We start from the raw sequence: 15041 nt of genomic DNA, 5'->3' as shown, positions 1-15041 counted from the left end.
GCGATGGCTGGACTCAAGGGATAGTGAGACCGCAAGTAATTCCCAAATGGATCAATGGAACTGATAAATTTTAGATGATTCAAGGGCAGTTCTCAATTACCCACGTAGTACTGGATTTTAATTGCAATGATTTTATACAAGGATGTTATATTTTGCGGGTTAATATTACTGTATTTTTATATTACTTTGAAATTATTAGCTTCTGTTTCATATTAATTAAAGCTTAACTGTTTCTTGCCTTTAAACGGACCTCTTCTGATGGTATTTCTGAAAAAAATATCTGTTTAGTTTGTTTTTGTTGTTTCTTATTGCACTTGCCAAGGGACAAGCCTCCCTGTTACGAAGACAGCGATTTTAGCCGGAGGAGAGCGTCTCTTGTTTTTATAGTAGCGCCAACTAGGGCCAAGAGTACGACTTTGCTACTCACGCATCAATCATTCGCTTGCGCAACCCTTTTTTACAGGAGGGCACATTCACACATCTCACAGATAGAACAACCATGCCCAAACAGGGACTCGAACCCAGGACTCCCAGATCACGGGAAAGACGCTCTACCCCTATGTCAGGACGCCGGCTCTGTTTAGTTTAGTTTTGTTATGTTAACGTTCCGTTGTATAGCAACACTAACTAAAGCACACTAGGGCTATTTTGGGACCAACCTCATAATTTTCATAAAGTTGACGAGAACAACACCTGAGCTGGCACCCCCTCACCACATCAGCGAGAGGACATTTGGCCTGAAGGATTTAACGTGCAACAGACCCCCTTACACGACTGTGGAATCGGATCTCGAGGCATAAACCCTACGGCTTATAAGCCGAGACCTTACCACCAGGCCACCGCGGCCTAGAAAATATATGTTATTTTATTGTCAATATCTGTTATTTTATAGATTCTTTCAATAAAAGAATTCAATTGAGAAGTTAGGTATAAATTTTGAACCATTAAAGTATATCTGTATCAAGTTTTGGATCAGATCTTTCGTGGATCAAAATTGGCCCAGATCTTTCTGACCGCTTTATATAAACGTAATAAGTCAAACATGTAGCAAGATAGATGGATGTTATTTGAAAGCCACGTCTCCCCGGATCAGGTGATTTCTGTTGCTATCTTTCCAACAGTCTCCCTTCTAAAAGTGGGAGTTTGTGGGAAAGTAATATGGAGAATACTTTTGCTGGTTTTCATCTTATTTTTAAATGATCAAGCTTTGATTATTGAACGAATTATAATACGCATATTGTTTCATTTTCAATATTCAATTCACTTTATATTGAATTAAGAATATAAAATTGAATAAAGTGGATAAAGGTAACGGTCCAATACATGGAAATAAAATAAAATAGTAACCTGATATTTTGTGATAAAAAAATAATAAACTCCGTAACGATTTAATATAGAGAAAAAATAATAAATATATAAAAAATGTGAAAAAATCATATGAAAATATACAAAACATTGGTTCTAATCTATACCAAAGTCTATCAATTTAAAGATGATTTAAAAGTTAAATATAGAAAGAAAATTAAAAACATCTAAAATAAAAATACTGTATCATATTTCTCAAAGCTGATATTTTTTTCCTAGAATTAAACATAATAATATGTAACATACAACGATTCCATAAATATAATTGAAAAATGTCAAGTTTTTTTTTTTTTTTTTTTTTTTGAGTTTTGAAAAATATTTAATAACTATTCTCAACTCTTAATTTTTAAAAATTTATCCGTTTAATACAAATATGCACATTTCTGATTTGTTGAGAAATTGATTTCATTAATATATGCTAAAAATTCTGTAAAAATTGATCAAATTATTTAATTATGATAAATTTATTTTTTTCTATTATGTACCATAAATTGCTTACAAACACTTCCCTCCATTTTCACTTCAGCCTTAACAAGTTGTTTCAATATAAATAAGAGAATCATTTATTTGTTTCAAAACGAAAGGCCAAACGATAACTTTATTATCAGTTTCTCTGGAAAATCAACATTGTTCCAAAAAAGAACCAAAATATTTGTTGATAATAATTGAAACCTTTGTTTCTTTTTCACATAGATATTTTAGAATACCCATGAGTGCAGACGATTCTTTTCTATTTTTGTCTAACGGAGCATTTTACAGAGCATAAAGAATTCTTAGAGGCTTGTTTTTAAAGTTAAAAAGGCGGAAAGAAATATCGGATTTTATCTCATGTTTCCCAAGAGATTTTATTTTCAGATGCTGAAGATAAGCATTTTGCTTTTGCATTTTTAGTGGAATGATAAAACAAATCTATTGTAATAATTCGAAAATTCTGTTATCATCATTCAAATCCTGAAATTTCATCTATCGAATTGAAAATATTTAACGATAACAACACTTTGTTTTCGAGAAAATGAAAAAGGATATATTTACAAACTGGCTGATTGAATAAACTATCGAAGTCACTGTTTTTTAGATACTGAAATATTGAAATGGAAGTTTTTTTGGTGGAAAATTAAACAGCAAATTAAAAGTTTTAGCGGAAAATAGCTAATGCGAAGTCAATTAAAAACAGCGTATTAAATTAAAATCATGATGAGCTTTCTGCAATTGATTCTTCTTTCCTTATCTGATGTGCTTAAAATTTTAACATTATGATTTATTGTGCATTAATATTTTCGCATTTGCGATAATATTAAATTACTTTAACCTTATTTGGCAACCTTAAATAAAAATCGAAAAAAAAAAGGATTCGTTTTTTTCTTATATTTTTAAAGAAATTTACTTTTTTACTTTAAAAAGGCAAGGATGGCCATATTTTTGTTATTAATTATTCTACTTTAAATGCAAAATACCAAGATAAATTGCAGATCAATTATCTTCGGAAAAAGAATTTAAATGAAACGGCAATTAATTTATAAAATTATTAGAAAAAAATCTATATAAATAAAAGTTAAACTCCGAAATCTCTATTCCGAACAAAACTTTTAGCAATTATATATAACTGTATACATATACAGTATATAACTACTAAAAGTTTTGTTCCAGTTATATATACATATATATTGCTGATAATTTCCGTGGAGCATAAAAATGGTGTCAAGCAAAATTTTGCGACAGTTAATTAGTTAATTATTTTTTATTAATTTAAAGCTATGTTTTCGTTTCATAAGCAGGCTATATTATGCAGCTCATCTAGCTAATTGAAATTAAAAGAGCCATACACAGGTTATAGAGAAATTTCAATAAAATTTCTTGGTTTTTTTTATTGATATTAATAAATATCTGGAATAATTGAAATTAAAAGAGCCATTCATGAGTAATATAGACATTTAAATAAAATATTTTGTTCTTTATTGATATTAATAAATGTCTGTTATCCTTAAAATTTAATTTAAGATTTCCTATTACTTAAAAATTAATTCAAAATTTGACTTCTTGTTTTCAAAAATGTTGAAAACAAATTTAAATTCATAATTCAAATCAGCTGCCTTCATATTTCACGCTGCAAGTTGGCACATATACCATGATTAATTAAATTTAAAGTCATTCTTTAAAAATTATAATTTTTTAAATTCAGCTTTCTACAGATATTAAAAATTGGAGTCTGAAATTGTCACAAAGTTACGGGTTATTAAAATTCTTTTTCTCAACGAACTTTTTCAGGTTTATTAATAGTAAAGTTGCTGACGATAGTAGCATTTTGTACATTATGATCATTTATATTAAAGAATCTTTAAAGTATTCACTTCGATATTTAATAACTTTTGAAACATTCTCCACTTTGTCGTTTTGCTTCAGGATCAAATTGAAAACATCAGATTTCATTATTTGGAACATCGATTTCAAGTAGTTTGGAAACATTTTCAGCGGTGGATATAACTTATTACAATGCATATATTTCATGGATTTTTGTTCTTTGGTTATAATGTATGGAATAAATTTTGTTTTGTTTTGCCCACATTTTGTTATAAGATTATTCGAATCGTTTCTTCGTAGATATTTAAAAACTATTCTATCGTTTCTTCGTAGATATTTAAAAACCATTCTATCGTTTCTTCGTAGATATTTAAAAACTATTCTATCGTTTCTTCGTAGATATTTAAAAACTATTCTATTGTTTCTTCGTAGATATTTAAAAACTATTCTATCGTTTCTTCGTAGATATTTAAAAACTATTATATCGTTCTTAATAATAAACAGCATTTTGTTTTCTAGGTTATCAAGCATTTGTTCAATAGTTTTAGATATCTAATAAAACAAATAGTCCTATATGCATAATCATGCTCTAGCACACTTCTTTTACCCACATATTTTTGTCCTTTTTATTTTCTCATATAAAGTATACTAATCGTCAAAAATTTTGAACTCGAGATATTGTAGAATCTCCACGTTTTAGACCTCTCCGAGTTCGAAAAACAATTTTTTGTAAAATGTCCGCCTCTCTGTGTCTGTGAGAAAAATAACTCAAACACGCTTTAAGCTAGATGGTTGAAATTTGGTACATGGTCTTTCCATCAAATTTGCAGATGTCTATCAAATTTTGAGTAAAATCTATTCAAAGGAAGTCTGTCTGTCCTGCTGTTCGGATATAAATTGACACGATGATTATAAAATAAAGAGAGCTAGATAGTTAAGATTCGGTACATAGATTTAATATTTGTAGTGTAAGCACCTATAAAATTTTGAGTGAAATCAAGGAGTTGACCGTCTCTTGGTCTGTACTTTCAGAAGCATCTAAGCACGGTAACTTAAAAATGCAGTGATTTAAATATATAAATTTGGGATGTAATTTTGTAATTACAGTGCAGTTTTGTATCAAAGTTGGATTCAATCGGTTGATATTAGTGCATCTGAAACTCAAATTCGAGTTTGGGTACTATTAACGCTTTCCAGGGATCAAACGCCAAATAACTCGCCAAGGACGGCACGATAGATTCAATAAAAATGCTTATTGACGCCAAAGGGTAATTAATGTTTCGTAACTATTATACGAAAATGTAAGGCGTACTCTGGCATGATAAGTTTATTAGAGAGTACGCGAGAATGTTTTGGGGAGACCTCTTCCACTGTTTTATTTTTGTCTTTTAGAAGAAAGCAAGTCAACTTCTTTTATCAATCGGTGCTTTTCCAAGGCAATTCTTAACAATCTTGCTGTAAATTTAATTACTGCGTATTATTCTGTCCTATTAATTCTACATAATTTTTTTGTTTTTTTAATGAATGGTCACATCTTTTGAATTAGTTTAACTAATCTCAGAATTTTTGGTAATATGTCAGCAAATAATCAACATTTACCATTAAGGTACAAATACAATGATGAGGCCACTGTAAGTCAAGATCTAAACCCCTTTTCAATTCTTTGATGTATTTTATAGTACAATTTTCTTTATAATTTTGTGCACACTGTATATAAACATAGCTTTTGCTATTAAAATATGTTTTTTCAGCTCTTGCGCTACATCGAATCACTTGACGCGATATCTTGAAAGACGATCATCAGTTATTTGACAACATTACATCGTTTTTCATCAGTTAATTGACAACATTACATCGTTTTTCATCAGTTATTTGACAGCATTACATTCTTTTTCATCAGTTGTTTGACAGCATTACATCGTTTTTCATCAGTTATTTGACAGCATTACATCGTTTTTCATCAGTTTTTTGACAGCATTACATCGTTTTTCATCAGTTGTTTGACAGCATTACATCGTTTTTCATCAGTTTTTTGACAACATTACATCGTTTTTCATCAGTTATTTGACAATATTACATGGTTTTTCAATCAATTATTTGATAACATCTTAAAGAAATTTTTTATATAATATTTTGCATAAAATCTTAAAATTAAACTCCTAGATCTATGACAGCTATATTTATGGCAGTATTTAGTCACTGATTTGTTCCTTTTCTTTCGCAGGTTCTAGCAAACGAAGTCGTTCTGTTCCTGCACGGCCTCCAGTCAATGGCAGTCCAACATGGCAACAACAGCAGCAACAACAACAAGCCATAGCAAGTCCAATCTCGAGACAGCAGATCCGTGGAAGATTGGTACGGGATCTTCACGACCCCACGCTGTGGAAATCCGAAGAAGATGTCTGCTGCACTAGTCTTCTATGTTGTCGCCTCCTCGACTTTTACTGAGTGTTCGATCTACCTCTAGTGTGCGCGAATTACACGGCAGTATTTGAAACACACATGATATGAACATTGGAGAAAGAATGGAATCACTTACAGAATTTCCTATCTGTTAAACAATAAAATGACAATATCAGGTCTAGTTGTTTTTCAAAGGAAGTCAGTCAGTTGGAAATAACGATTGCTTCCTTTCTCAACGATACTACTTTCTTTTATCAAATTATACTTTTAATTGCTTATGCAAGTAAGCAATTACATTCTGTTGACAAACTAAATTTATATATTAAAAATAAATGGCTTAAAATAAATTCATAATTTAATTATCAATCGCATGTAAATTGAATATTTTTCTCATCAGCTCCAAGGATTATAGTCATTTGTCAATGTTGCCACAAATTGCAAGTGAAATATTGTTCACGATTTACATTTTGGAGGACAGGAATCTGCTAAAAGGTACGTCCTAAAACCGAATTAAATAAAGCAAGATCAAACTTTCATTCAAAGGCGACAATGAAAGCACATTTCATAAACCATCGTCATTTATTGCTATATTTTAATCTTAAAATGTCAGAAGTATAATTTTCAATAGGAATGTGGAATAAAGGTTTCAAAACTTGATCATTCAGTGTGTTTTATGGGAATATATAGATGGTTTTAATGGAAGCACTAATATTTTGAAGGACATGTCCTTATGGATCATTTATTTCTTTTCTATAGCATGTTAAACTGAACAATATCTTCACTTTTACATTGTAAGCAGAAAACTCGCCAAAAATGAATGAGAAAGGGCGCTGCTATATTTTACATTTTCTTCGATTAACAAAAATTCAAATGAAATAAGAATTTATGAATTATTACAGCAGTTGTATATAGTGTTAATTTTAAATTTATATCAATTAGCAAATGTTTAAATTGGTCAGTATTTAAGTCATTATTGATTTTCCTGTTGGCTTTTTTTATTGTGAAATTTCACCTCTGTGCCGTTTTTTAACACCTTGAGTGCTGGAGTCACTGGTGACCGGTGGTCCTATAAAAATTACATTGCAATAAATACAGTTCAGCAGTCAACGTGTTAATAAATTATTCATATTCGGGCACTGATATTTAATATGAAAATGACAGCATCACTTAGGTTTGAACTTATCTAAGTTTTGGAATTATATTTCAAAACCTATAACTATAACCTATAAAAAAAACCCTATAACCTTAACACACAGCAATTTTTTTACTAAAACAAATATTTGATTTAACATTGCATTTTTAATGAAATGAAAATAATAATAAATATTCAGAATTTGATGTTTTTTCTCCGATGTGTGTTGGGAATCTTAAAAAAAATTTTTTTTGGTTGATGGCACATAACTCAGATCTAACCTAGTTGTGCCAAAAACATATGGATGCAAGATTTTTATAAAGCTAAGCTTAATACTTTCATGTTACCTACATTCGCCTATGCTATATATTCATTATCATATTTTAAACGTTTTCTTTTATATAATATATCTTTACATCTTAATGCATCTTCAATTTATAAGAAAAATATCTTTGACAAATTATCAAGTGCGCTTCCATGTTCAAGACCCAATCATGTTTTTACTTTTTCCTAGTGGTATCACATCCCCAAGCAGGAAAAAGAACATTACTTCAGTTGAAAGACATTTTTATTCCATCCAAACGTTTTTTTTTTTTGTTTCTAAAAGCTTTCTTTCTTGTCTTTTTTTTTTTGTTCCAATGTTTAGTCAAAGCTTTAGTCAATAAGCAAAAATCCGTCTTGCCAATGATAACGTTACCTAGAAACGCCATTCCGTGCACTCAACCCACATCAGATGCCTGTTCTACGTGATTGATTGCACTTTCTGGGGACTCAGCGTGATTGGAATTACATTGGAACAAATGGAAACCATCTCTAAATCAAAAGCATTTCCTTGTGGATTACTTGACTAAATTATCCAAATTACTCCAGTTCCTAGTTACGGCCTACCGAGCACTCTTCGAAGAACTGGCAAGTGCTCGAATTCTTCTCCATCTCTCCAGCTTTGATTTCGTAATGTTTATATTCAATTTCCTCGAGCTCCGAAATTGGCACCACTCCAACTTTCTGACGAAAGCTTGTTGCAATTATGGCTCTCGTGTTTGTTAGTCCACTGATTAAGTTAAGTTTCGGGATCCTAACACGATTCGAGGATGTGATTCAGAATGGAAATTAGGAGTAGGCTTAACTTGAAGCCATTCTTTTTTTTTTCTTTTCTTTTTAAATTTTGCAGTGATTTGTTTACTAAGATAAGGAAATATTTAAATGGTAAACATGTATACTTTTAGTAAAATTGTTACGCATATATTAAGATTGAATACTGCTAATTTCTTTTTTCTTTTGGAACTGAGCCAACACAAAATTTATATTTCTTATTTGCTCTAAATTCTCGTATTTAGTGTGCTTTTTTATACTCGCATTTTTATTAAAGAATTCATATCATGATAAAATTCATGCATCTATTAATAAAAAATGTTTGTCTAAAATTTTACAATCTGCAGGTTAAATTTTATTCATCCTAAATGTCTTTTCACATTTTTTTTTTTACTGCTTTCTTGGTTATACTTTTTGTTGGTAAAATAATAACTCTCGTTTTATTACGAAAAGAAAATTGATTCAGCACGCTAAATTCTTTAATTCGTGTGCATTCGAATTTAAATTTGATTTGTCTTATCGGTTTTTATTTGCATTACTATATTAAAATTATTTAAAACGACGAAATTAAATTTGACTACGAATCTGTTCTTTGAATCTACGAATGCATTCATTATCTGAATACTATTTGCAAATTGCAACATGTTTGATACAGGAATCGCTCAAAATGTTCTAAAGATCAAATTTTGGATCTATAGTTACCAAATTTGACAGATTATTAAGTTTTGTTTCAATAGGTCTGTTAAGAATTTGTTACTTAAGAAAAAAAAATTTCAAAATTTAAATTGGATTTTTAATTAAAAATGTAATATTTTTCTTCAAAAATTTGAAGTGTTATCGCACAATAATACTTTTTATATCGTTTAAAAACTTATATTTTCGATTATACAATTTCCATTTTCTTACATTGAAAACGTATCAAAATTACAAAAAGCAAAGTAGTTTTAACTGCATTTTATATTTAAAAAAGTTTTTAATTACTGCGTTTGTTCAAATATGCGTTGCAGCATTTTTTTATATAAAATTTTTGGGCATATGCATTATCGTTTTTATATAATTAAGGCCAAATTAATTAAAATTTGTAGTATAAAGATTTGAAAATCGAATTTTAATCTTTTTCATCCTATGATGTTTCAGATGAGCAGTGCGCATGTGGTTGAATTTTTGGAATGTTTTCGTAAAAGTTATTTCTTTCTCTTGTACAGGGATCTCATTTTATTCTAATCTGGCTTATATGATCCGAAAATAGCTTTAAATCATTTTTTAAATCGAAATTTTTATTTTAAAAAGATAAATAAAAATATTAATTCTGCCATTTTACTAAAATTCATCATAGGAAAACAAAATCCAGAAAATATGCAATATGTATTCAATAATTTTTAATTTAATAAGTTTTCGTTTATTATTTTGAAATACAGTATATTTCTTGAATCCTAATTCATTTCTTAAGTGCATTTTTATGACATTATGTCCTACTCTGAGAAAGACAAATGAAATCTGATATGCATGAAAATATTTTTTTGTATTAATTGATGTATCTTATCTCTTAACGTAACATCTTTCACCAATACAGTTCCTTTAGATCCGCCATTAGAAAATAAATATTATTTTTCTAGCTTGACAGCGTCAAAAAAAACACAAAAAAAACACGTTTTTTCTTTGCATCGACAGCATCCAAAAGTATACTATTCTTATAATTCGACAGTAAACAAAATAATACTATTTTACTAATACGGCAGAGTCAAAAATATTAGTATCCATTTAATTCGACAGATGCCAAAAGAATACTAGTTCCTTAATCCGTAAGCATTAATTCCTTAATTCGACAGTAGCCCAATTGTGAGTCAATTATAACATTTTTAAATTGCAAAGTTGAGGCTCTAAGAACACATTCTTTTTTGTGTACTGTTGTCAAGCCATGCCTTAATGCTGAAAGTTTAACTGGTTTTTGCTAAATACCCTAATGTAAGTTTTTGGCTTTTGAAAAGGGCATAGCAGCAAATCCACTTTCCTATACCATATCATACCACCATATTGCTATTTAGAAAAGAAATAAAAACCTACCACACGTCTTAATTTTAATCCCGGCCATACTTCACGTTCATGATATATCATCGGGATAAAGTAACGATATATCTATGAATCACGATATATCTATGTCCACATTCCTTTATCTACATACAGACTAAAAATCATATTAAACATCACATCCAGAACTGAATGAAGAGATATTCAGCACAATCCCATTCCAGTTATTATAGCCATAAGCTTCATACTTTTGCATTTCAAGTGCTTTTTTTGTTTGCCATCAATCGTTAACCAATTACTTTTCTTCCTTCATAACGTAAGATAAACGTTTGTCATGTTCCATCATATGAAGTGTATTCCTTTTCCCACAATCGCATTATATTCCTCTATAAAGAACTGGATTTAATCGCCAAACTTATGTGCCAAATTGCACTTCCTGGCAGATTTATCACCAAATGTTTTGACGCCATTCTCCAACGAAAGACCTGAGGAATCACTTCAGAATCAGTGTCCATGTTTTATTCATTTCTCATTATGTCGCCAGCATTTTACAATGAAACGCACTTCCTTCTTGATTCACAAAATATACTAACTGACAGTTCTCCAATGTTGTTTTCCCGAAGAACATCACTCCAAAACCAATTGTCAACAGCCACACCATTCCTGAAATTTCTTCGTTTCTGATACGCGCATTTGCCATCATATGTTGTGTCAATCACTGCAGTTTCCTCCATCTTATGACTTCCACCAATCGTTATTACTTGTGAATTATTTGAACTTGTTAACATAATGAGCTTAATGGTTTTTTTTATACAAATCACTTTGTGCAAAAAGAAGGAAGAAGATCCTGGAACTTTGCTATATCTTTTCCGGAAGTGATTTGGAACTATGAACGCTTGTGAACTGATCAAAGAACGTTACTGCATTCAGTTCCCTGTTGCACTTAGCTGCTGTGAAAGATTTCATTTAGAATTTCTTTGTAAATTCCCTCTCCTTCTCCCTAGATGAGCCCTCGAAGTTTGTATGCACTCAGATGATAGTGTATGAAAAATTTCTTCTCCTTCATTTAATCATGTGCCATAAAAGAAACATTTTGCAGTGGACTATCTATTGTATTATAAATTAACTTACCAAGTAAATTAAAACTTGTGAATAATTCGAGATGTCAGTTGCAGTTTTTTTTTCTCTGTGTCTTTTACTTATCGTTGAATTCAGTCTGTTCTAAAAAATGGCAAATATAAAAAGATGTACAAATAAAGTTTATGTTGCCAATTTAACACTGTATAATAACATTGTGTCAAAAATTATTTTTGTTTTTATACAATTCACATATTTATACACAACTTATTTTTTTATATATATTATATACAAGCCGCCTTTGGTGACCAGCCGGTTCGCCAATCTTAATGTTCGTAAAAATTTTAATGATTAAATATTTTATGCAATTACTACTTTAATAGCTTTTTCATCAAAATATTTTAAAACCTCAAATTTTGATAGTCATATAATTCACTCATAATGTTATAAAGACCTTCAGCCGTAACGTAATATGTATCTCTCTAATTTTCTGTTAGCTCCTGTAGAATTTATGCATTAAATTAAAGTTGAAATGGTTAAATCGCAATTAATATAAGAACTTTTTTTACTGAAACGAAGCATTTTTTTTTAATATGAGTACTGAAAACAGAATCACTGAGTATTTAAACCTTATGGGCACAAAAGAATATCTTTCTTAATTTATGTAATATCTCAAGAAGTTTTCTACAAAATTTTCTCAGATTCATCATGAACAGATTAATTAATTAACAATGTTTAGTTTTAAATGCATGAAACTAAGAAAATAAACAGAATCGTTTGAAATAATCGGCCGTAAACACGTTAAGTCTTCAATTTTTAATTTCCTTTATTCTGTGTTATTTTAATTCAAAAGTACTTCAGAATGAATCTAAAAGATCGATTAATTAACAATGTTTAATTTGAAATGCATCACACACTAAGAAAATAAACAGAATCGTTTGAAATAATCGGTCGAAAATATATTAAGCATATCCTCGTTAGCGTGGGAAAAAGACTGAAGCCTTACTCATTTGGTGGTGGGGAAATAAAAAGATTTTTTGGCGGGAAAGTTAGTTTTTAATTAATAATTAAAATTCTAAATAAAAATTCAAAAAAAAGGGACCCAAGGTATGCATGCGCCAAATTTGATAGCTGTAGGTCGAACTATTTGGCTGTGTAGAGCGCCAACACACACGCATTGAGCTTTATATAAATATAGATTATCTGCCCACAAGTTTAGGCACTTTCAACAAGAATGGATGATTGTATTTTATGACATCAAGAGACTGAATAGGCTCATTATAAAACATATAAATAATCTTTTAGATTTGACAGTTTATTTTATTTATTGACAAGGAATCACCTAAATGTTTTAGTAACAAAAAATGAGGAGGAAAATGAATTAACAAGGGATGTGGCATCTAATTTAAATGCCAAAACAACAATAAAAATACCTCATTTGAGACATTATGCATTTCAGGCAATTACACAATTATAATGTAGTATACCTATTCAAGAGATGACATTGATTTTTATAACTTTTATTTGACTAGTTCTCCAAAAATGTATTCTTAGGCAGCCAAATTATTAGAAACAATAGTTGAAAATAGTATAAAAATATTTTAAAGAAATTATTAAAAATTATACATCAACTATTTTAGAATTGATGAAAAATTCCCTAATTTTAAGTTGAAGTGGAAATTATATTTGCATAGTAATATTTTAGAAAATTGCGGAAGACAGACACCAAAATTTAAACAAATTTATAATAATAATTGAAATTCTCTTTTAGTTTTCTTTTAATTCTAACTGAAATTGAAAGAGATATTGAGGTGCACAATTCTCACTCCATAAAGTATATCAATGCCAATTGCTTAACAGCATAGCTTCAATAAGCATGTATTCGACTTTATTATAAGTAAAGATCATTTAAAAGAATTTCAATTCATAACATTTTTATTAAAAAGTTCCAGAAAATATTATGATATTTTACTGAAAAAATAAATAATCGGTGGATCTATTAATTTATCTTTTCAGAGACAAATAACTTTAGGTTCATCTCCAAAACTGATGCACAACCATTAACCTTACAAAATGGAAACATGACAAAATGACCAATGATAAACAGTCGTTGCCTAGCAACCATTGAAAGGGTGGCTCCCTAAAGCAGCATATTAGCTTCCGTCATCACAAAAGACTAATAGTATACTAATTTATAATATATTCGGACTAGCCCGTGGATTAGAAGTGTGAACATTCTATGCAAAGTGGACTCGTTCCGTATTTAGATATTTTGCGTAGAATACTGATAATTATATGCTTTTATTGTTTTACAACGAATAAATTATCTTCTTTCGATCACGTAAAGATAATTTTTACGATAACTTTAGTGTCTACCTTACAAGCAATTTCGCATAGGTGCGGTCATCGTCTACTGCATTCATTTCATAAATTAATGCATTACATGTGTTGTAAATTCACAGAATAATCATCTCTCTAGACTCCGTATAATCAACAACATTATCAAAATAACAATAGCAGATAAGAAAATTATCAGTTCGGAATTCTATAATCAAAATAATCAGGAAAATTAGAGAATCAATTCACTAATACCAAATACTGGTCTATTTCGGTAATTTTCATTTCTTACAAAGTGTGTCCTAGAATTAAGGTAAGATTCGAATTTCACCCTTCGTGCAGTAAAGTGTAGGCAACCCTATTAAAAAAACCATTTGACTGCTGATAGTTTAGGATTAATAAAAATGGAGCGTTATACGATAGAACAACGTGTTTTCATTTTGGAACAATATCACAAAAATAAGGAAAGTCTGCCAGATACAATTCTAAAATTTGAGAATATGCCTCCTTTATCGTGTGATTTAAAATCACTGAGTTTCTTTTCATGGGGTTTGGGGTTATTGGAAGTCAAAGGTGTATGCCAACAAGCACGCGTGCATTGAAAGAGGAAATTCAACGCTGTATCAACGAAATTCGGTCACATTTATGCAAAATGGTCATGGAAAATTTCGACAAAGGAGTACGCATGTGACAGCAGAGCCGTGGAGGTCATATGCCCTATATGTTATTTCATACATAACATTATCCTAAATACTTTATGATTCAATAAAAAATATAACAATTTAAATAAAAAAAACTGTTTTTTATTTAATTCAAATCTTGCGTTAATACCTTGTTTTATCGTGTAAGGCTCCATTTTTACTAAAATCTAAAACACTATCAGCTGTCAAACGGTTTTTTCAATAGAGTTGCCAATACTTTACTGCACAAATGGTGCCAAATTCAAATATTGTATTAATTTTGTTACACCTTTTATTTACTGGCTTTCTTAAATACCATATTTTTTTCCTTTGTTATATTTTACCCTGCCTTATTTTTACCTTCCTTCTTTTATGTTACTCTTAACAAGAATACTTTAATTCCCTAACTCCACCTTAACTTCCTTTATACCTCGAAGAAATATGTGCAAATCTCTTACAAAAAAACTATAAACCCACAAAAGGAAATTCAGGGGAAGAGTTAAAGGATCGATTACTATTTTTCTTGTGCAGCACCGTGGCTAAATCGGGTTCTCCCCATTGTAGAAACACTGCGAATCCTCCGAGGCATTTAAAGCCTCTTGAAAGCCATTTCTCAATTTACGAATCGT

At 29.9% G+C, this 15041-nt stretch overlaps 1 protein-coding gene across 2 annotated transcripts in view; it reads left to right on the top strand.

Moving 5' to 3' along the window:
* The window catches only part of LOC129971538 (uncharacterized), a 330900-nt gene extending 322379 nt beyond the window's left edge, over positions 1 to 8521 (top strand). For both annotated transcript variants that reach the window (XM_056085406.1, XM_056085407.1), the window contains one exon: positions 5888 to 8521. In XM_056085406.1, the coding sequence (XP_055941381.1) occupies positions 5888 to 6111 (224 nt within the window). In that variant the 3' untranslated portion in view covers positions 6112 to 8521. The remainder of the gene's footprint in view (positions 1 to 5887) is intronic.
* Positions 8522 to 15041: the final 6520 nt, after the last annotated feature.

This window comes from Argiope bruennichi, chromosome 6 (assembly GCF_947563725.1).
Source record: "Argiope bruennichi chromosome 6, qqArgBrue1.1, whole genome shotgun sequence".
Taxonomy (NCBI): domain Eukaryota; kingdom Metazoa; phylum Arthropoda; class Arachnida; order Araneae; family Araneidae; genus Argiope; species Argiope bruennichi.
The sequence above is the reverse complement of the archived record's forward strand: the minus strand, read 5'-3'. Positions and strand labels throughout refer to the sequence as shown.